Here is a 22,119-nt window from a genome sequence, read left to right on the forward strand (position 1 = left end):
TTCCTGCCCTTGACCAGCAGCAGGTTCTGGGGAGGGGCAGGACTGGAGGCAGCGCCTTATGCCATGTCATCCTCCATCCTGACCATCTGTCTCTGTCAACAAAACGATAAACGCCGGAAATAATCAGTCCAACATCCAGTAAACATGGCCAGAGGCCACCTGCTCCTCATCACCGGCCGGGACCAGCACAATCACTTCCGCCCTGGTCTCCTGGCCACTGACCTCTACCCCAGTCTGTTTCCCCCATGGCAGCCAGAGGGCGCCGGTGAGCACCCGAGTCAGATTTTGCCCTCACCCTTCCCCAGTCTGTCCTCGCACAGCAGCCACCACCAGGGGGTGCTTGTGAGCACCCAAGTCAGGCCATGTCCCTCCTCTTCCCAGAGCTCTCCATAGCTCCTTCCTCATTTTGAGCAAAGCCCAAGCCCTCCCCAAGGGCCACAAGGTCCTGCTCCATCTGCCAGGCCCCCTCATTGCCCTTGTCTCCTCCCTCTTTCCCCCATCTCCGCTCCAGCCACAGTGGCTGCGGTGTGGCCATTGGGCTCAAACACACCAGGCTTGGTCCAGCCTCAGGGCCTTTGCACAGGCTGCGCCCTCTGCACACCATACACTTCCTGCTCAGGGAGGCCCGCCCAAACCACCTCTTCTAAACTTGCCTCCCCTCTCTCCCAGGCCCTGGGGGCTTCCCTCTGTTCATTGCCATGACTTAGGGTCTCTCCTTACCCACCCTCCCTGCTCCCCGACCGTGCGGATGGCTTTGGGGCACTCACCGAGGGGTAGGTGTAGCCATCCTGGCTGTGACAGATGTGGACCTCATCCTCCGTGGTCTTCTGGTACACGGGGTTGTCAAAGTTGATGCTGTTGATGTTCTTCAGCCGCCAGTTCTTCCAGAGGAGGAAGGCGCCGAAGCACAGGAGGATGAGCAGCCCTGTGGGGAGGCGGCCTGCCGTCACTCCCTGCCCTGTGCCCCGCCTGGTGCCCCGCGGGGCCAGTGACGCTGCCTTCAAACTCCAGCCTTTTTATTTGTGAATGGTTTTGTTCTGATTTAAAGAAATACTTGCCCATTGTAAAAATCCTATCGGTAAGCATAACCAATCTCTCACTTGAAGACCTCTGCGACCGCCTCACCCCAGAAATGCTCAACTGTGGTGGATTCTTCCGGCTTCTTCGGGGATTGCCCACACAGGAGGCTACTACTTTTTAGACCCAGGGCACAGCCAAGGGCTCGCACAGCCCAGTTTGTGAAACAGCCTGGGCAGTGCCCAGAGGGTGGGAGAGACGTAGGGCAGGCACACACTTGGAGGCCACCAGGGGGTGAGGGTCCCACTGGCCACGTCTGTTAACCCACAGTCGGACGACTGTTGGGCACCAAAATAAAAGTATCTGTGGGCAGGCTGGATGCTGAAGGGACACCTCAAAAGGATTTCTTCACAAAAGGAAGAATGGGTGATGCTAGCCGAGCTGTGATTGACAGGCTGAGGAAGGGACCGCGGAGCTCGGCAAACTCGCCCCTGCAAGAGAAGCATTCTCGCCTCCCCTGGTGTCAGCGCCCGTCACTGCACCCAGGGCCTCGGGCTCCTCTCCCCATCTGAACATCACTGTCGGCACCCACGGGGCGAGGTGTTTATTTCTTTCACAGCTGTGTCCCCAGAGGCAGGCTTGGTATACAGGAGGCGCTCAACTAGATTTGTTAAATGAATGAAGCTAGGAAGGGGAGTGCAGTGATGACAGGACACATGGCAGAGACACCCCATTCCTGAGAGAAAAGGAGGCTAAGCAGGGAGGTCAGGGAACGGAGGGAGGGCCGGCCAGTGGGCTTACCGATGGGGAGGACAATGTAGAGCGACAGGGACTTCTCCTTCCTGTCCTCTTTGTTAGGAATGTCCTCCAAGGCTGCAGGGGGGAAAGGGAGAAAGTGAGGCTCAGACCCTCAGGCAGGGCATGGAAACCAGCAGGTATATGATGACTGACACCCAAAGGGAAGCACCTGACCCCTCCCACTGCCCTTAAAGGTTTCGAGGAACTTGGAGCATCTCCCAGGTTTCAAGGGCAGCACGATGGCTTGTGCCCGGGCCTCATTTGTTAGCAGCTGGAGTTATGGGACTCAGTGTGGTATTAACCCTTTGCACTCGCTTGCTTTTTTCTCGATTCCTTTATTCTAATGCTAACCTTGTCGAGTCACACTCGACATCCGAGTGCAAAAGGTTAATATTAAAAGGGCTCTTTAGGCCAGCGTTGAGAGGCACGGGGGAAGGGACCAACTCTCTCCGAGGCAGAGCCTGCAGTTACATGCCCAATGGTCCCTGGTGAAATTTTTCAACCTGACTCTGCATTTAATGGTAATGAGCCTTTGCTTCATGGGTTCACCAATTCCAGAGCCTGGGTTGGATCACACCAAGCCTCATAGTCCTGTGTCAACTGTCCCCAGCTAATAAAATATATTGGGGCAGGGGAAGACACCTCATTATATAACCACTCACCATGCAAATGCACCTGAGCCAGACAACAAGGGGCTCAACGCACATGAAAATGGAAAGGTCTCTATGCCCAGCTGGAGTGGCTCAGTGGTTGAGCATCGAACTATGAACCAGGAGGTCCTGGTCAGGGCACATGCCTGGATTGTGGGCTCAGTCCCCAGTGGGGGGCATGCGGGAGGCAGCTAATCAGTGATTCTCATCATTGATGTTTCTATTTCTCTCTCCCTCTCCCTTCCTCTCTGAAATCAATAAAAAAATATATATTTTTTTTTAAATTGTAGAGGTATCTAAAGAGAAAAACGGCTGGAAAGATAAAAGAAGCCACATCCGGGCCACACGTAGGCCGGTGAGCTGTGGTTACCACCATGTTCAAATCCATCTGGGTTTTAATTCTACTGGCTGTTGGACATGCGTATACGAAATTGATACCCAGTATTGCATTTACACATATTTAAGAAGCCTTGTGACAACAATAACCTAGGGCAGCAGCAGGTTTTTGAGAATTTTTCCCTTACAAAGGATCCTTTGCCAAATTCCAGAGCCCTGGATGGGCCTGTCCGTGAAATGGCTTTTCAAACAATGCCCCCTCCCCGCAAGTGAGAAGGGTTCCAGGCATCCCATAAGCACAGCAGTTCCTGTTTTATCTTGTTTATGGTTGAACAAAGGCTTCAACTACTCTGAGGGGGGAAATATGTCTGAAACGTGCTGATGTGACTTTTTTTTCTGGCCAGAAAAGTCCATGAGCTCCATTTCCGGTTGCTCAAAAGCCAGGCCGGGCGCCCTCTGGTGGACAAAGACACGAATGGTGGGTCTCCAATCAATTCACTGAGAGCCCAGTTCTGACCTCCTCATGACCTTAGGCCAGGCTAAGGTGAGGAGAGTCACTGGCCTGAAGCACAAAAATTAAAGTTCCTCAGCCCCAGTTCAGTAATTCAGCAGTATTTTAATATTTTTGTTTGTTTATCCTCACCAGACAATATTTTTTCCATTGCTTTTCAGAGAGTGGAAGTAAAGGCTGGGACCTAAATCCCAGGTATTTGCCCTTGACCGGGAATTGAACCTGGGACCCTTCGGTGTGTGGGCCGACACTAACCACTGAGCACGCCGGCCAGGGCAATGTTATTTTAAAAACATATTTTTTATTGATTTCAGAAAGAGGAAGGGAGAGGGAGAGAGAGAAACATCAATGATGAGAGAGGATAATTGATCGCTGCCTCCTGCAGGCCCCCTACTAGGTATCGAGCCCAAAACCCGGGCATGTTCCCTGACCAGGAATTGAACCATGATCTCCTGGTTCATAGGTCAATGCTCAACCACTGAGCCACACCGGCTGGGCGATGAATTATTTTTAAAAATCAAAATTAATTCCAATACCCTACGATGAACAAAATATCCAGATTTTTAGGAAGACTGGATCTGACGCTACCCTTGAATGATCCTGCCTTCCTAGGACCCTGGCTCGAATCAAACTTTATTTACAACAGGTGGTTGGCCCCACGGGCTATAGCTTGGCAATTTGATTTTTTAAAATAACAGATTAACATATTGAGTCCTGAGTATCTGGTGCTGCCTCGAGGAGTACCTTCCCTGCCTCACCTACTGCTGGCCCTGCGGGGCACACACCTGGAAACAGGACAGTGAATGGGCCCGGACAACATCTCACACTCCTGGGCCCGTGCGCCTGCGGACTCTGGGGTCAGCAGCCACCATGAGCTCAGACTCTTCACATGAGCTCGCCCATGTGATCCCCACTATTACCACGAGGGGGGTGGGCACTGTTACCAGCCTCTTTTATAGGCAGGGACACTGAGATACACAGGCTATGTCAGAGAGAGTCAGCAAAGGAGCCCAAACTAACTGCACTCTCTAGCTCTTCACTGAGGTGCTCTGGCCTCTGAACGAGCCCATCTAGATGCTCATCGGGATGAGCTGGGGCCCAGGGTGGTCCTGGCCTTTACCTTGGTGGGTCTTCGTCACCATCTTGGCGGTGGTGAGCTCAGGAGTGGTCACAGTGGAGCGAGTCATGTTGGGTCCCCGGGTGGTCACTACAGGTTCTGTGTTTGAAAGAGTAAACATTTCCTGAGTGCCCTGTGGCCGAGGAGCGCTCTGAAAGCTCTGTGCTGCTCACAGCAACGCATGCCTGTGAGTGCCAACGGCCACAGAGAAATAACTGAAAACAAAAGCAGTGAGAATACAAGCACCGATGTCTGCTTCCAGAGAGGGAGATTGCAGTGTTATGGACATTAGCTCCAAACCGAGACTTTCTCTGAGGATGAGAAGAATTGAAAAGGGCAGATTCTATTTCAACAATATACTTTCTATAACTTTGTTTGTTTGTTTTGAGAGAGAGAGAGAGAAAGAGAGAGAGAGAGAGAGAGAGAGAGAGAGAGAGAGAGAGAGAGAGAGATTTGTTGTTCCACTTATTTAGGCATTCATTGGTTGATTCTTGTATATTTGCGTTTTAAACCTGCAAACTTGCCATATCCGGATGACGCTCTAACCAACTGAGCTCCCTGGCCAGGCCTCAACAATATACTTTCAACATATAAACTTTGGGGGTGGGAGGTGGAGGGAATCACTACATTCCATACATCCCCCCATGTCCCTGGGAGCAGCCCTGGGGTAGACCCTGCAGTGGAAAAGTAACCAGCATGAAACGGAGTCCTGCTGCAACAGCTACCGCGTAAGCAACCTTGGAAGCAGCTATCCCAGCCCCAGGCGAACCTTCACATGACTGCAGCCCTGGCTGAGAGCTTGATTGCAATCCCATGAGAGGTGTGTGCCCTGCATAAGCCTGGAATCTAATCTGAAGGTCTTTTTCTTTTAAAGTTTCTGGATAGAAGGGCAAAACAATGAGTGTAACGAAGAAGGACAATACTATGAAAACAAGATGGATGACCCCCAACTCTGCAGAAAGAAGGAAGAAGAAAAAAGAAGATGGAAAGGAAGTGGCAGTCTCCTCCACGCTGCTTGTTGTGGACAAGAAAGAACAACGGGTACACGGACACTGGCCTGCGCAGCCAGAGCACATGTGAAGTAACGAAAGGTTACTCTTCTGGTATCTAAGGCTACCATAGCGTCAGTTCCCACCAGCGGTTCCTGAAGAACAGAGCCCAGCTGCCATGCTCAGAGGCTTGTATCTCGGGGCCGCCAGCACTGAGCACAAGCTTGCACTTGAGGAAGAACTTCTGATGCTGCCCCTCTACCCCTCCTTCCCACCCACCTGCACGGACAAATCTGATCAAGGACTGGAGAGCAACTGTGAGCAAAATGTACCCTGATTTTTCTGTGAAAGTTTAAAAAATTTTAAATGTAAGATAAAAAATAATCAAGATATGCAGAAAAAGAGAAATAAAATGAGACAACCAACCACACAATAGCAAAATATTTTCATAGGAACTAAAAGGGTAAGCTGAAATGTAATAAGAATCGGGGTTCCGAACTGAAATGAAGGAACGAAAATATTTATGGCAGTAGCAAAAAGAAACAAGTTTGTTTTGTCTTCTTTTAAGTGAAAGCTCAGAATCACATGAAGCTCAGAATCATATGAAAGCCCACAGTTGTTTTTTTAAATTCCTAAATATAAAAGAGATCTCCTCCTCCTCCTCAAAATAACCCAACCTATGAACTTTGGGGGAAATTAAAGTATATTAAGCTGGTGGGTAAACTTCCTAACACTGGACTGTTAAGGGATGCAAGAGTGGACATACCAAAAGACTTCAGAAAAATACTAGTATTTGAAATTAAATCACCAATTGTTTTAGCAATATATATATATATATATATATATATATATATATATATATATATATATAATTGAAAAGGGCCATTGCTCTAAAATCAGCCACCTCCCCTAATTAACCAAAGACCTTGTATGCATATATGCATAACCCATGGACACAGACAATAGGGTGGTGAGGGCCTGGGGTGGGGAGTTGGGAGCGGGGGCAGGCTGGAGGGGGTCGATGGTGGAAAAAAGGTGACATATGTAATACTTTCAGCAATAAAGATTTTTTTAAAAAATGAATAAAAATAAAATAAATAAAATCAGTTACCTCCTGGACCTGGAGAGTATTATGCTAAGCGAAATAAACCAGCCAGAGAGTGTCAAGTATCACATGATCTCACTCATATGTGGAATCTAATGAACAAAATGAACTGATGAACAAAATAGATCCAGAGACAGAAGCATGGAACAGACTGATGAATCTCAGAGAGAAGGTGGGGGTGAGGGTGGGGGGAGAGTAAACAGGAAACTTATATGCATATATTCATAGCCCATGGACAGAGCTGGGAAAGAATGAACTAGACATCAAAAGTAAACTGAGTCTAAGTGCCTAGCACAGTGCTGATATGTCCAATCCTATATAATAAAGAGCTAATATGCAAATGGTCATCACACCATCATGCTTAACGGCTCAGGCACAACACTGGGGAGAGAGGAATGGGGACCAGCCAGGCACAAATTAACTCATGAGAGAGGAATGGGGACCATCCAGGCTGCGGCCCGGGAGAGGGACAAGCCGCCAGCCCTGTGGTCCCACACGCCAGTGGTTGGGCCTGCGGCCCAGGAGAGGGATAAGCTGCCCACCCTGCAGTCCCAGGCACCTGCAGCTGCAGCCAGCCTGATTTTGGGGTGCCTGCGGCCAGCCAGAGGGAGGGAAGCCCAGGTCCTGGGTACCTACAACCGGCAGGAGGAGGGAACCCTGGGTCCTGGGTGCAGGGTGAGGCAGAGGCAGTTAGAGGTGATCAGGCCAGCAGGGGAGCAGTTAGGGGCGATCAGGCAGGCAGGCAGAGGGGTTAGGGGCGATCAGGCAGGCAGGCAGGCGAGTGGTTAGGAGCCAGTGGACCCGGATTGAGAGAGGCAGTTGGACATCCCCTGAGGGGTCCCAGATTGGAGAGGGTGCAGGCTGGGCTAAGGAACACCCCCCCCCCCATGCATGCATGAATTTCATGCACCGGGCCTCTCTAGTATTTAAAAAAGGCAGACCACGGTTACTCCGGCTAAGGAGTCCTTACAATGGCCTCTGGGGGCCTTGCTCTCCCATCGGACAGATGGGCAAAGAGAGGCAGAAGCAGGATTTGTGCCAGGCAGGCTGGTGTTCCCTACCTGGGCGGCAGCTCCTCCTGTCCTCGGCCAGCAACATGCCATCAGGGCAGGCACAGGTGAACTTGGGTGAGAAGGAATTGATCTGTGGGGCCGGGAGACACAGGTACCGGCAGCCGCCGTAGGAGTAGAAAGCTGTCTCACACCAGTTTATCCCTGAGGTGCAAAAGGCAGAGAGTCAGGGCAAGAATGAGGTCAGAGAATTCTAGAAAACTGCAGAGCTCTCTCAGGGAAGTGGGAGCGGGTGAGCACCCTGTCCTCACCTTTTGGCTGTGTGAGGTGGTGGGAAAGGACAATGTCCTCCGGCGACAACAGGTTTTCTGCCATCAAATTAACGTCGGACCCCGTGTGGCGGTTGGCACTAAAAATGGCTTCGTTGATGATATCCGTCCAAAATACTTTATCCTACACAGGCAGTAAGGAAGAGGACAGACCCCATTAACCCCTGGGTGGACAGACCACCGTCTTCCCCACCCCCGAACCTCGGAGGTTCTCTGGGAAGCCGCAGTTCTCGGTGGGAGCATCATTTCTTCTTCTGAAAACAGTTTAATTGTGTAAAACACACAGAACACAAAATACACCATCTTAATCGTTTTCTGTGTCCATCCCCTGGCATTAAATACAGCCACTGTGTTGTGCAGTCATCACCACCATCCATCTCCAGAACTTTCTCACCTTCCCAAACTGAAATTCTGTCCCCATTAAACACTTATGCAGCCCCCTGGCTCCCCATCTACTTCCTGTCTCTCTGAATCTGACTCCTTAGGGACCTCCTGCGAGTGGAGCCGTCCAATAGTCGTCCTTTTGTGACTGGCTTATTTCACTCAGCATCATGTCCTCAAGGTTCATCCATCGTGTAGCAGGTGTCACCGTCTCCTTCCTTGTTAAGGCTGAATGATATTCTGCCGTATGGATGGACCACACGGTGCTTATCCATTCACCCCAGACAGACACCCGGTTGCGTTCACCTCTTGGCCGTTATGAATCAGGGTCTACCAATAGAACACCATTTCTTTAGACAGAATCCCCCCACCGGGTGCTCTGTGGGGCCAATAGCTCCGTGTGGTGGCTCCTCTTGCAGGCTAGTTAGCAGCACCCTGGCCTTCACCCACTAGAGGCCAGTAGCAGCCCTCCCACAAGCTCCGGACATTCCCAAATGCCCTGGGCAGCCAACGGCCCCGGCGTGAGAGCAGCTGCTTCAGACCCTGGAGGATTCTTTTGGCGAGAATAACACAGAAACGACGGTTGAAGAGGTCTAGGCCCTCTTCCTAGTGGAGGGCAGTTTCTGAGTGAGTCTCGGCTTGAATGAACTACCAGGGGTCCTCAAACTTTTTAAACAGGGGGCCAGTGCACTGTCCCTCAGACCGTTGGAGGGCCGGACTATAGTTTAAAAAAAACTATGAACAAATTCCTGTGCACACTGCACAGATCTTATTTTGAAGTAAAAAAACAAAACGGCAAAAACACCCGCATGTGGCCCGCGGGCCGTGGTTTGAGGACGCCTGATACTAGACCATGCCAGCTGACCTGTTGGTATGCGCACTCACGCCTTAGACATGGGTGGTGCTCAGTAAACGGCTCTCGGCTGGGCATTCCCTCAAACTCAGAGGAGCACCCACGTGCTCCCAGCCCCCACCTCGAAGATGGCCAAGGAGAAGGGGTGCGCCAGCCTCTTCTTGTCCTCCAAAATTGTCTTCCGGTGCCCCCCAGTGACGTCGATGCTGGAGATGGAGTGGAGCTTGGAGTCGACCCAGTAGAGGCGGTCGCTGGAAAGATCTAGAACCCACAGGTGGACAAGGAGAGGTCACGTGCTGATGCCAGAGGGGCCTCTGGGCCTGGTCACTCTGCTGCAGGAAGGAGCCCCCGAAGGACCCAGCAGAGGTGTGCCCAGAAAAGCCGCTCCGACCACACCCCTGCCGTGTGAGCCTGGACCAAATGCTGGGGTGCGGGGTGGGGTTGCGGGCAGTTTAGTCACGGGTGATAAACAACTCGGGGAGCTGCGTGGTGTGCAGGGGTGGCCTGGCCACTCTCCTCTCTCATCTAGACTGTGCTCAACCCCCGGAGACCACAGTCCCTCGAACATACCCAGGGTGATGCCATTGGGCCACTGGATGTCCTCTGTCACCAGTGAGTGAATGTCCACGCCATTCAGGCCCCCCTTCTTGATCTTGGCAGGGGTCCCCCAATCCGTCCAGTACATGAAGCTGGAGGGAGAACAGTGAGAACAGACACTCAGACGTCGGCCAGGGTGGCTCCCAGACAACGCTGAAGAGCAGCTTGCAGCCCTAGCCAGTTTGGCTCAGTGGAGAGAGCGTCGGCCTGCAGACCCAGGGGTCCCGGGTTCGATTCTGGCCAAGGGCATGTACTGTGGTTGCAGGCTCCTCCCCAGTCAGGGCCCCCTGGTCAGGGCACATGCAGGAGGCAACCAATTGATATGTTTCTCTCACATCAATATTTCTCTCTGTCTTTCCGTCTCTAAAAACCAATGAAAAAACATCCTGAAGCAGCCAGGCCAGGGTCCCACACAGGCCCTGGGGAGACCTCAGGTTGGTTCCTTCTGCCCTAACCCAAGGCCTGCCACCCGGTGAGAGCTGGCAGGGTTTTAGAATCTTCAAAAAGAAAAGGAGGTTTCGATTCCAAAGTCAGAACTGGGGCCCAGGAACCTGCACTCTAAACACTACTTTCTGAGGGTGTTTTTTTTTTTTTTTAATTACTCTAAGTTTCACCACTGTTGTGCGTGGTTTTTTAAAAAAAATATTTTTATTGAGTTTATTTACTTCAGACAGGAAGGGAGGGGGAGAGAGAGATAGAAACATCAATGATGAAAAAGAACCATTAATCGGCTGCCTCCTGCATGCCCCACACTGGGGACCGAGCCCGCAACTCGGGCATGTGCCCTGACCGGGAATCGAACCTGTGACCTCCAGGTTCATAGGTCGATGCTCAACCACTGAGCCATGCCGGCCGGGCTTTCTGAGGGTTTTACAATTTTTTTCATCTTTTTGCAATTTTAAATTTTTATTTTTTTGCTTTTCCGACTCATATATAGGCATACCTCAGAGGTATTTAAGGGTTGGTTCCAGACCACCGCAATAAAGCAGTGCTCCTCTGTGAGTGGTGGGATAAAAAAGGGGGATTTAAAATTCTAACTTTCATGTGCTGATTTGAATAGCAGATAAATAAATCCTGGCCCATCGGGGACCCAGGCCCATCGGGCCCATCTGACCACAGGGTCTGTGCCATCGCCACGCTCACAGCCAAATGCTCCCTGTCCTCTGATTACGTTTGCCCATCAGGGCGGTCAGTGCCCACCACAACTGTGAACGCCCCCACGCGGCGTGCTGTGGTGGCAGACGTGGTCGGGCAGGTACAGACCGGCCATGCTTCCCTCCTGCCTGTGGGCCCTAGAGCTGCTGCGTCAGCCACTGCCCTGTGGACACCTGTCTGGGGCCTCCCAGGGGGTGACCTTCACTCCCGGTCACGTCCTCGAAAGACCTGTCCATCGATTAACGTGGGGCCTGCGCAGGTTTACTTTTCTCCACTCTCGTCCTGGCACAAAAGACTAAATCCGATTTTTATTTTCTAATTTCAAATAAGTATTCATTCCTAATACCAGGTTAAATCAGTATCAATTTCTGGTTGTGGGTTCTGTTCCACAGGCCAGGACTTTCCAGGGTCTGCTTGCACCTCAGGTGGCACAGAGGCGTCAGAGGGATGGACCCCACAGCCCAAAGGGCATGTGGGGAAGGGCCCCTTTCCAGCCCCCACCTCAGTCGAGTCCACTTCGGGCATGAACCTCCCCCATGAGTCCTAGCTGGTTCTTCATGCTCTCCGTACCCCTCAGCTTTGGGAACACCCACCCGTGACGGGGATCCACCACAATGGCCCTCGGCTTGGAGCCTTTCTCCTTGAAGAGGGTCTTTCTCTTCACGCCCTTGGTGTCGGCCACGGAGACGGTGCCCAGGATGGAGTCAGTCCAGTAGAGGTTGCCATGGATCCAGTCCACGGCCAGCCCGTCGGGAGCCTGCAGGTCCTCGTCGATGATGGTGTCATAGGAGGAGCTGGACGCTCTGTGGATCTGGGTGCTGAGGAGGGAGAAGGAGGAGGACTCAGTGCCCGAGGCCATGGTTGCACGCAGGGTCGGGTGGGCGTGGGCTGAGGCTCACCTGTAGATCTTCCTTTGGGACAAGTCGGACCAGTAGACCCTGTGGCTGCCCACTTCCACGTCCAGGGCGACCACGTTCTTCAGGTTGGGGATGAGGCTGGTGTATTCGCTGCGGTCCAGCGTCATCTTCCTCACCTCGTGGCGGTTGGTGAAGAAGAGGTAGGCGATGGTGTCTGTGGAGCCACGGAGGGCGCTCAGGGGAGCGGAAGGGACCCCGGACCTGTTTCTGGGGCCTGGCTGAACCAGAGAGTACGCCCGGACATGGCGTGGACGCGCCTCCCTGGTGTAGCAACCACCCGGTTCTGATGCTCTGACTCCGGGGCCTTGCAGAGGCCGGAGGGACGGCCCCTCCCAGGCCTCGCGGGTCCTAGGCTCAGTCACCCACTCGCCTCAAATGCAAACTAACCAGCCCACACCCACCACCTCCTTCACCTCCTCACACTCCACTGTGCCCTGGCCGTGGTCACCCCAGGGCCAGGAACCAACAACCAGGGACAGTCCCTGCACCCGGAGCCCACTGAAATTCTTCCAGCTAGCCAGTCCTGAGCCTGGCTCCCTGCCGCGCCTGTGCTTCCCGAGGCTCCTGCCCCATTGCCCCGCTCCCTCCGCTTCCTGACCACCTTGGAGCCTTCCCGTGGAGCCCTGCCTGGCGCAATGTGTCTCCTCCTCTGGGATCTGTGAGAAACAAACTAGCTTTTCAGGGGCAGCCATCTCCCGATCTGTTGGCCTCACCACAGGTGCATAATAGGAAAAGCTTCATTTAAAAACACCTGGGCCCCAGCATTCTACCTTTTAGAACAGGAAGATGAAGAAATGATGAGTTAATTTGTACAGAGTGATTCCTTAGAGCAGGGAATTCTTTTTAGTGCTTTTCTTCCTTAAGTTTTCCCTCGCTGATTCTCACACTCCTATAAGGCAGGTGCTATTGCCAACCCTTTTTACAGATAAAGAGGTTGAGGCCCAGAGAGGGAAAGGGACCTGCCCCAGGTCACACAGCTAGTGAGCGACAGAGCCAGGATTTGAACCTGGGTCTCTCTGACTCTGGGGGCTGTGCTGAAACCATGACACTGATGTGCTCCAACAAACTGACCTCACTCAGAATATCCCTGCCCCTGGGGTGGCATCTGTACAGATACTGACCCTACGCGTTGGAAGGAAAGTAAAATCTCAAATCCTGGAGGATTTCAGGAATTCACCCTCCAATTTTCTCCAGAACCGGGACATGCATGGGGATGTGACAGAGGGAGGACAGGAGGCTGTCTAAAAGGCTGACAACAGTGGAGAAGGGATGAAAGCCCAAGAGATTCTTGGGGAAACAGAACAAGCTCTAAAATATTTCTGCAAAACTGACCCTTGCTGGAATCACACTGCAAGAGCAGAACGTGAGGCAAAACAAAGAATGTCTGGGCGACCTTCTGGGTGATAAATCTGCCAGAACAATTACGCCTCCAAAAACATGGGCACCCTTGATTTAGGTGATTCTAATGATTAGTGCACGCTTGCAGTTCTAACCTAAAGTTCAGGTAGGAAAAAAACTCAACTATTTCTACTATTCTGTTTCATTATGAGCTATTACATTTTGGACTCTTTTAAATGTATTTGCTTTGGTTTTGTTTTTTGGTGCAAGTACCTTTAGCTAATAAGAGCTAGAGGGGGTGCAGGCTGTTTGGGGCCATGGCTTTCTACCTCTTGCCCCCGAAGTCTCCGGTGGGGTCTGTGGGCTGAAAAACCATCCCCCAGGGGTTGACCTGTGTCTGCTGAGAAGCCGGACACGTGAGGGCAGCCTTCCAGCAAGCCCAAGTCCTAACTGCATGTGCTCCGTTACCTGCCAGAGGTCCCAGGAGCAAACACCCGGTCCACAGAAGTTCAGATGATGCAACATTCAGATGATGCAACTCCCCACCCGTTTGCCTTGGGAGCGGCCAGGCCAGGCCCCTCGGGCACTCACCCACAGCTTTGCAGGCCTTGGTGACGGGGTCCAGCCGGAAGCCCTCTTCACACTTGCACTGGTAGCTGCCCACTAAGTTCACACAGAGCTGGCTGCAGGTGTCGGGGTCCTCACACTCGTCGATATCTAGGAGTTGGGACAGAGAAAGGTTTGGGCATCTTCCCCGCAGATAGAATGATGGGCCCCAACACAAAGCTATGCCCTATAATGGTGAATGGGGGACAGCCACCTCCTCTGGGGAAGATCTCCAGGGCTGGCGTCGCAGTAACTATGAGGTTCAGAAATGACATTTTAAAAACAGCGAAGAATCGTCTCCAATGCCCTGGCCAGTGTGCTAAGTGGTTAGAGCATCGGCCCCCACACCGAAGGGTAGTGGGTTCGAGTCCTGGTCAAAGGCATATGCCTGAGGCTAGAACCCGCAACCTTGGCCTATGGGTACGATGCTCTAACAAACAAAGCTACCCAGCCAGGGCTCGTTTTTAAAATGATGAATCCCAAAGCAAGAACCAAGTGTGCCCCATGGGCTGAGCCTATCCTAGACGCCCCATGCCTATGGCATCTTGTTAAATCCTCCTAACAGCCCTGTGAGTGGAGACTGCCCACAAAAACAGATGGGGAAACCAAGGCACAGAGGGCTTGGCCACCATATCAGAGGGAAGGGCTGGGGAGGCCTGGAGCCCTCCCAGCTTAGGAATCACCTTCGCATCTTCGCTGGTCCACCAGCCGGAAGCCCTCAGGACACAAGCACTCATAGCCAATCTTGAGGTCTTTGCAGAGGTGGGAGCAGCCACCCTTGTTGGTCAGGCACTCGTTGGTCTCTGCACCGAGCGGGGAACAGATGGTCACACTCAGGCCTCCAGCCACCCTTCCCAGCCACCCTCTCTGTTTTACTCTCTTTATCACCATCACCACAATGAATGTGAGGCCAGTGAAGTGCCATGACCCCTAAGAGGACGTAAAATACCATTGTCACGTGCAATGTCAAAGATGGGCCTGGAGGACACTGTGCTGAGTGACATAAGCCGCTCACAAAAGGACAAATCCTGTATGATCCCACCTATATAAGGTTCTTAGAGGAGTCAAATTCACAGAGACAAAGAGTAGAATGGTGGGTGCCATGGGGAGGGGGGCGGTTAGAGTTTGGGAACAGAGTTTCAGTTTGGGAAGATGAGAAAGTCTGGGAGATAAACAGTGGTGATGGCTGCACAACAATGTGAATCTGCTTAATGATACTGATATGTACACTTAAAAATGGCTATGAGAGCCTGGCTGGTGTGGCTCAGTGGTTGAGCATCAACCCATGAACTAAGAGGTCACAGTTTGATTCCTAGTCAGGGTACATGCCAGGGTTGTGGGCTCGATCCCCAGTAGGAGCATGCAGGAGACAGGCGATCAATGATTCTCATCATTGATATTTCTATCTCCCTCTCCCTTCCTCTCTCTAAAATCAATAAAAACATATTTAAAAATGGTTATGATAAATCTTATTGCTTTCTTCAACCACAATTAAAAAAAAATTTATTGATAAAAACTGTAAACCACACACTACAGTTACATATAGAAGTGGGCAAAGTAGGTTTACAGTTGTTCGTATGGAAAATGATACAATAATTAATAAATAATACAAGAATTCGTGAACTCACAACTGTAAACCTACTTTTGCCAACCCCTGTATATTAACTTATTTAATCCTCCCAACAACCCTAAAGATAGCTGGGGAAACTGAGGCACGTCCAAGATCACACTGCTGGGCTCGAACCTAGGGCGTTTGGCTCCAGAATCCATGCTCTAGCTCTTTACAACCAAGCCTGCCTCCCAACTGTTCTTAAACAGGCCAACAGTTAAGAACGATTCTACATTTTTAAATAGTTAAAAAGAAAAATAAGAATTGGTGTGGTCTTCCTCCCAGGAGCACACCCATGCCTTCCCTCCCTCCCTCCCTCTTCCCCAGCAGGTATGCACCTCCTAATCGCTAAGGGTCCTCAAGAGACTTGCTCCCAGGGAGCAATGGGCAGCGGCACCTCATCGGGGCGACCCCCTGAGCCTGTCTCCAAGCCCCCTTCTCTCTGACTTCCAGTGAGCTAAGCTAGCCCTGCCTAGGCTCACGTCTTTCCTGTAACATTTCTAGAGGTACAGCAGCCCCCCTACGCGCTCTCCTGTGCCTTCTATTCTAAACCCTTCCTTGTTTCCCTGTCCCCAGTGCAGAGATCCAATTGCTTCTCGGCCTTTAGGCTAAGATCAAGTGAAGTTATGAGGTTCACCTGCAATGTTAATAAATGTACTCTCAAAAATTAATCAAAATAGCCCTGGCTGGTTTGGCTCAGAGGATAGAGCTTCGGATTAGACTGAAGGGTCCCTCGTTCGATTCCAGTCAAGGGCACATGCCCGGGGTTGTGGGCTCGATCTCCAGTGGAGGGCGTGCAAGAGGCAGCCAATCAGTGATTCTCTCTCATCATTGATGTTTCTATCTCTCGCTCTCTCTCCCTCTCCCTTCCTCTCTGAAATCAATAAAAATATATATTTTTAAAATAATCAAAATAAAAATATTTCACACCACATAAAAGGTCTATGAAATTCAAATTTCAGTGTCCATAATAAAGTTTTCTTGGAACTTAGCCACACACATTCATATGTGTACAAATGCATTCATATGGCTGCTTTTCTGCTAAAATGGCCTAGTTGTCTAGTTGCAAAAGAGACTATAGGACTGGAAACATCCAAACATTTACACAGCTATGGGTCACAGAACATTGCTGAAACTTTACAAGTATCCCATCGGCAATCCCCAGCAGTCCAAGGATGTGTAAACAACTATGGTCCCATCCTACAGTTGTGAAAACTGAGACTTGGAGCAAAGCCACTTATCCCCAAGACCCCCACATCTGTCTGGCCCCAGAGCCAAAGCCCTTGGGGGGATGGGTGGGCTGAGCCCTGCAGCCCCACAGTGCCCGTGTCTGGGTCCCGCTTCCAGCTCCCCACGAGCTCCGAGAGCTGCCTGCCCCCCAACGCTCACCACACTCCTTGAGGGGCTCATCTGACCAGTCCCGGCAGTCCCGGGCCGAGTTGCACACTTTGTCCATGGTGATGCATTCGCCACTGTGGCACTTGAACTTGTCGGGGCCCACGCACAGAGTCACTATGAGAGCCAAAGAAGAGGGTCAGTGCTCTGAGCTGCTTTTTAATAATATAATAATTTGTACAAGATTTTATGCAAATGTATTTACTAATAAAACATACTAACTATTGAACACTCGTAAACCCAGTTTAAGAATTAGAATGTTGCCCTAGCCCGTTTGGCTCAGTGGATAGAGCATTGGCCTGCGAACTGAAAGGTCCCAGGTTCGATTCCAGTCAAGGGCACATGCCCAGGTTGTGGGCTCAATCTCCAGTGGGGGACTTGCAGGAGGCAGCCGATCCATGATTCTCTCTCATTATGGATGTTTCTATCTCTCTCCCCCTCTTCCTTGCTCTCTGAAATCAATAAAAATATATTTAAAAAAATAAAAATAAATAATTAGAATGTCACCAAGAGCAGGATTGGGCAAACTAGGAAACATGAGCAAACCTTGTTTATTTAAATAAACCTTGTTTATTTAAACACTGCTTGTTTATTTAAATACTAGTGGCCTAGTGCACGGATTGTGCACATTGAAAGGAAATTAATTAGAAGAAATATTTTAAGATCGCTATTTGCCCTTTCTCTATAATAGAAGTGTCAGAGATGGAAGAAAATTAGTAACAAGTATATGAAAATAATATATAAATTGACTAATAAATAAACAATAACAACATGATATAACAACAAAGACATGATATAAAAACAACAAAAACATGATATAAAAAATGAGCTAAAACAACATTGATAAAAACAATGACTGAAAAACTGATTAAACTTATTCTAATATCTCCTTGTATACCACATTAAGAGTAAAAACACTTTCAGAGTGCTTGACTAATTTCCCTTGTAATGAAATATTTACAACTTTAACTTTAACATCACACGCTCTTCGAACTCGAGAGAAAGCAACATATAACTGACCAAGTCCAAAAATGGGTTCAGGTAGGAATGTTCCTACTCTGTCTAGAGTTTGTTCTTGTGATTTATTAATAGTCATCACAAATGCTGGCATCACGGGAAACTGTCTTCAAATTAATTTAAATGGGAGGCTAGTTGTCAGACAGGGACAAATTCAATTCTTGGAATCAGAACAACCTCTCCTTCCACAGATCCCATTAATACTTCAGCTTCGATTATGTTAGGTCGCAATCTTTTGATAATAAATCTAGTACCAAAAATTTTTGGTTAAGTTAGCAATAATGTAAAAAACATTCTTTATCAATAAAAACACATTTGTGTATTCTGAAAGAAAAAAAACAAACAAAAAAAAACCCAACCAAATTCACAATCAACAATGACAGATCAAACACACTTGTGAGATTGGCGCCAGACAGAGCTTTATATGTATCGCGCATGTGCAAGTCAACGTTTATTTTTAAATTGCCAGTGTGTGTCATATGTACTGGCCGGTCAGACGGTTGGACAGATGTACAGTCAGTCACCTAGCCTTTTATATATATATAGATTAAAAGTTTTAGCCCAGCCCTAGCTGGTTTGGCTCAGTGGATAGAGCGTCAGCCTGTGGACTGAAGGGTCCCAGGTTCGATTTGGGTCAAGGGCACATGCCTGGGGTGTGGGCTCCATCCCCAGTGTGGGTATGTAGGAGGCAGCCGATCAATGATTTTCTCTCATCATTGATGTTTCTATCTCTCTCTCCCTCTCCCTTCCTCTCTGAAATCAATAAAATATATATATATTTAAAAAAAAAATTTAGCCCAGTTGGCATGGCTCAGTTGTTAAGCGTTGACCTATGAACCAGGAGGTCACAGTTCAATTCCCTGTCAGGGCACATGCCTGGGTTGTGGGTTCAATCCCCAGTGTGGGGCATGCAGGAGGCAGCCGATCAATGATTCTCTCTCATCCTTGATGTTTCTATCTTCTCTCCCTCTACCTTCCTCTCTGAAATCAATACCAGGGCCCAGGCCGGGGAGGAGCCTGCAACTGAGGTACGTGCCCTTGACTGGAATTGAACCCAGAACCCTTAGGTCCGCAGGCTGATGCTCTATCCACTGAGCCAAACCAGCTAGGGCAATAAAAAAAATTTTTTTTAAGTTTTATTGGCATACATCCCTATTCATTTACGTACTGTCTGTGACTAGTTTCTAGCAACAACAGCAGAGTTGAGTGCAGAGACTGTGGTCCATAAAATATTTACTAGCTGGCCTTTTATGATAAAGGTCTGCAGAGCCCTGACCTAGATTATAACATGCCCTTCTCCATCCCATCCTGCTACCCTCTGCTGCAACCACACAGGTAACAATGATCCTGAACTTTGAGTTTACCATTCTCTTATTTTTTTCATTAAATGTTTTATCGCCGAAACCGGTTTGGCTCAGTGGATAGAGCGTCGGTCTGCGGACTCAAGGGTCCCAGGTTCGATTCCGGTCAGGGGCATGTACCTTGGTTGCGGGCACATCCCCAGTAGGAGGTGTGCAGGAGGCAGCTGATCGATGTTTCTCTCTCATCGATGTTTCTAGCTCTCTATCCCTCTCTCTTCCTCTCTGTAAAAAATCAATAAAATATATTTAAAAAAAAGTTTTATCAAACATGTAGGTATGAACAATATATTACTGAATTTTGCTTGTTTTCGAGTCTTGTAAAATAACTGTATTCAGTAATCACCTGCAACTTGCTTCTTGCCTTTAGGTGAAGATCAAGTTATGAGGTTCAATTGCTTCTTGGCCTTTAGGTGAGGATCATGTGAAGTTATGAGGTTCACCTGCAGCCTGAGAGCCGTGGCCTCATTTTCTGAGCTGCATGCGTGATAGTCCACTGCGTGACTACATCACCATTTTAATATTATTTTCATACACCCGTGTTCATAGCAGCATTATTTACAGGAAGGCAATTCTAACACCTGCTACAATGTGGATGAATCTGGAGGGCATTATGCTAATAAAATAAGCTAGATACAAAAGGACAAACACTATGTGATTTCACTTATATCCTAGAGTAGTAACGTTCATAGAGACAGAAAGTGGGGGCTGGCGAAAAGGGAATGGGGAGTGAGTGTTTAATAGGGGCAGAGTTTCAGTTTGGGAAGACCAAGTTCCGAAGATGGATGGTGGTGATGGCTTCATAACAATGTGAATGTACTGAATGCCACAGAACTGGACACTTAAAAATGATTAAAATAGCCCTAGCTGGTTTGGCTCAGTGGATAGAGCGTCGGCCTGTGGACTCAAGGGTCCCAGGTTCGATTCTGGTCAAGGGCATGTACCTTGGTTGCGGGCACAACCCAGTAGGGAGTGTGGAGGAGGCAGCTGATCGATGTTTCTCTCTCATCGATGTTTCTAACTCTCTATCCCTCTCCCTTCCTCTCTGTAAAAAAGCAATAAAGTATAATATATATATATATATATAATTTTTTTTTAATTGTTAAAATAGCCCTAGCTGGTTTGGCTCAGTGGATAGAGCGTCAGCCTGGGAACTGAGGGGTCCTGGGTTCGATTCCGGTCAGAGGCACATGCCTGGGTTGTGGGATCCATCCCCAGTGGGGTGTGTGCAGGAGGCAGCTGATCAATGATTCTCTCTCATCATTGATGTTTCTGTCTCTCCCTCTCCCTTCCTCTCTGAAATAAAAATAGATTGAAAAATAAAATAAAAATAAGTCCTGCTTGAAGGACTTCCTTTTAAAAAATGGTTAAACCCTAACCAGTTTGGCTCAGTGGATAGAGCGTCGGCCTGCGGACTCAAGGGTCCCAGGTTGGATTCTGGCCAAGGGCACATGCCTGGGTTGCGGGCTCGATCCCCAGTAGGGATCGTGCAGGAGGCAGCCAATCAATGATTCTCTCTCATCATTGATGTTTCTATCTCTCTCTCCCTCTCCCTTCCTCTAAAATCAATAAAAAGTATTTTTTTAAAAATAAAAATAAATGGTTAAAATGGTAAATTTTATATTATAGGTGCTTTACCACAATTTTAAAAAAGGTAGTGCATTATCAAACTTTAACTCTTAGTCACTAAATTGTTTCAGTCTCTAAATAACATAATACTTTTTTTTTTCTTTTTTAATCTTCTGGCCCGGAAATGAATCTGCAACCTAGGCCACATGCCCTCACCGAACCCGAGACTCTTTGGTGTGTGAGCTACACTCTAACCACTGAACACATTGGCCAGGGCCATAAGAAAAATGTAAATAGCAGTATCCTGGCCCTGGCTGAGTAGTTCAGTTGATATCATTAGAGCATCATCCCGATATGCACGGTTTCATGTTCCATCCCTTGTCAGGGCACATACAAGAAACAACTAATGAATGTGTGTAAGTGGAACAACAAATCGATGTTTCTCTTTCTCTCCCCCTCCCTTTCTCTTTCTCTCCCTCTCTAAAAATAAATAAATAAATAAATAAACAAATAAATAAATAAATAAACAAACATTATTTTTTTTAAAAGCCATATCCTTATGTTATGTGTATTTTACCGCCATTAAAATGTTTAAATTAATTCTATTGCTGATGAACATTAGGGCTGCTTCCAGGGTTTTGCGATCAGCACAGTGCTTCTCTGGACCTTCCAGAGCCAGGCTCCTAGTGCACGGGGACAAGTTTCTCCTGGGGTCATTCCCAGGAGTGGAATTGCTGTGTTTAAATTCAGGAAAGTCTTTTACATGGAATTGAATTTTGTATATAACTCTGAGCTCAAAGATATGGGCTTTGTACACTCTGACCTCATTAAATCTCACAGTCCTGAAGTAGGTGCTTTCATTATGCACATTTTTTCAGAGAGGGGTCAAGTAACTTGCCGAAGGACGCACAGCTGTTGTGGGGCTGACCTGGGAGCCCCTGCCCTGCTCTGGGATCCACCCTGCTGGTACCCCCGTATTCTGCCACGGTTCAGGGCTGTCAAGGCGCAGAGCTCACCATTGATGCAGCCAAGCTCATCACTCATGTCCTTACAGTCATGCTCCCTGTCACACTGCTGGCTGCCATGGATGCAGGGCCCATCGAAGCACTGGAACTCGTCAGGCCGGCATGTGGCCACGGCTAGGAAAGACAGAGCACGTGTTGATTTTTCTCAGGGAGAGGGGACGACGGAAGAATCCCCATCTTTGAAGAAGCAGTTTTCTGACAGCCTTACAGGAGTCGGCTGCCCTGGGCCTTGGGGACAGCACGGAAATGGAGGTGCTTTAGACATGGAAAAACACACCCAGCTCCTCCACCAGGAGGAGACCTTGGCTATCCATTCTATCCGCTCCTTTGAGCAGGATAAAAAGGAAAGAGGCGGCCTTCCTTCCCAACATGGGAGGAACTCCCCAGGTGCATCTATTTTTGTATTCTCAAATGTAACCAATGTAGATTTTAGAAGA

At 49.2% G+C, this 22,119-nt stretch overlaps 1 protein-coding gene across 1 annotated transcript in view; it reads right to left on the bottom strand.

Moving 5' to 3' along the window:
* Positions 1–56: 56 nt before the first annotated feature.
* Positions 57–22,119, bottom strand: part of LDLR (low density lipoprotein receptor) — a gene marked incomplete at its 3' end in the record, with an annotated part of 39,800 nt that continues 17,737 nt past the window's right edge. The window contains exons 5-18 of the mRNA XM_079773009.1: positions 21,674–21,796; positions 16,708–16,830; positions 14,393–14,512; positions 13,695–13,820; positions 11,748–11,919; positions 11,442–11,666; positions 9,667–9,785; positions 9,218–9,357; positions 7,845–7,986; positions 7,585–7,737; positions 4,433–4,528; positions 1,819–1,890; positions 768–925; positions 57–92 (exon numbers count right to left, since the gene is read on the bottom strand). Of these exons, the coding sequence (XP_079629135.1) occupies positions 57–92; positions 768–925; positions 1,819–1,890; positions 4,433–4,528; positions 7,585–7,737; positions 7,845–7,986; positions 9,218–9,357; positions 9,667–9,785; positions 11,442–11,666; positions 11,748–11,919; positions 13,695–13,820; positions 14,393–14,512; positions 16,708–16,830; positions 21,674–21,796 (1,805 nt within the window). The remainder of the gene's footprint in view (positions 93–767; positions 926–1,818; positions 1,891–4,432; positions 4,529–7,584; positions 7,738–7,844; positions 7,987–9,217; positions 9,358–9,666; positions 9,786–11,441; positions 11,667–11,747; positions 11,920–13,694; positions 13,821–14,392; positions 14,513–16,707; positions 16,831–21,673; positions 21,797–22,119) is intronic.

Source organism: Cnephaeus nilssonii, assembly GCF_951640355.1.
Source record: "Cnephaeus nilssonii genome assembly, chromosome: 5".
NCBI classification, from domain to species: domain Eukaryota; kingdom Metazoa; phylum Chordata; class Mammalia; order Chiroptera; family Vespertilionidae; genus Cnephaeus; species Cnephaeus nilssonii.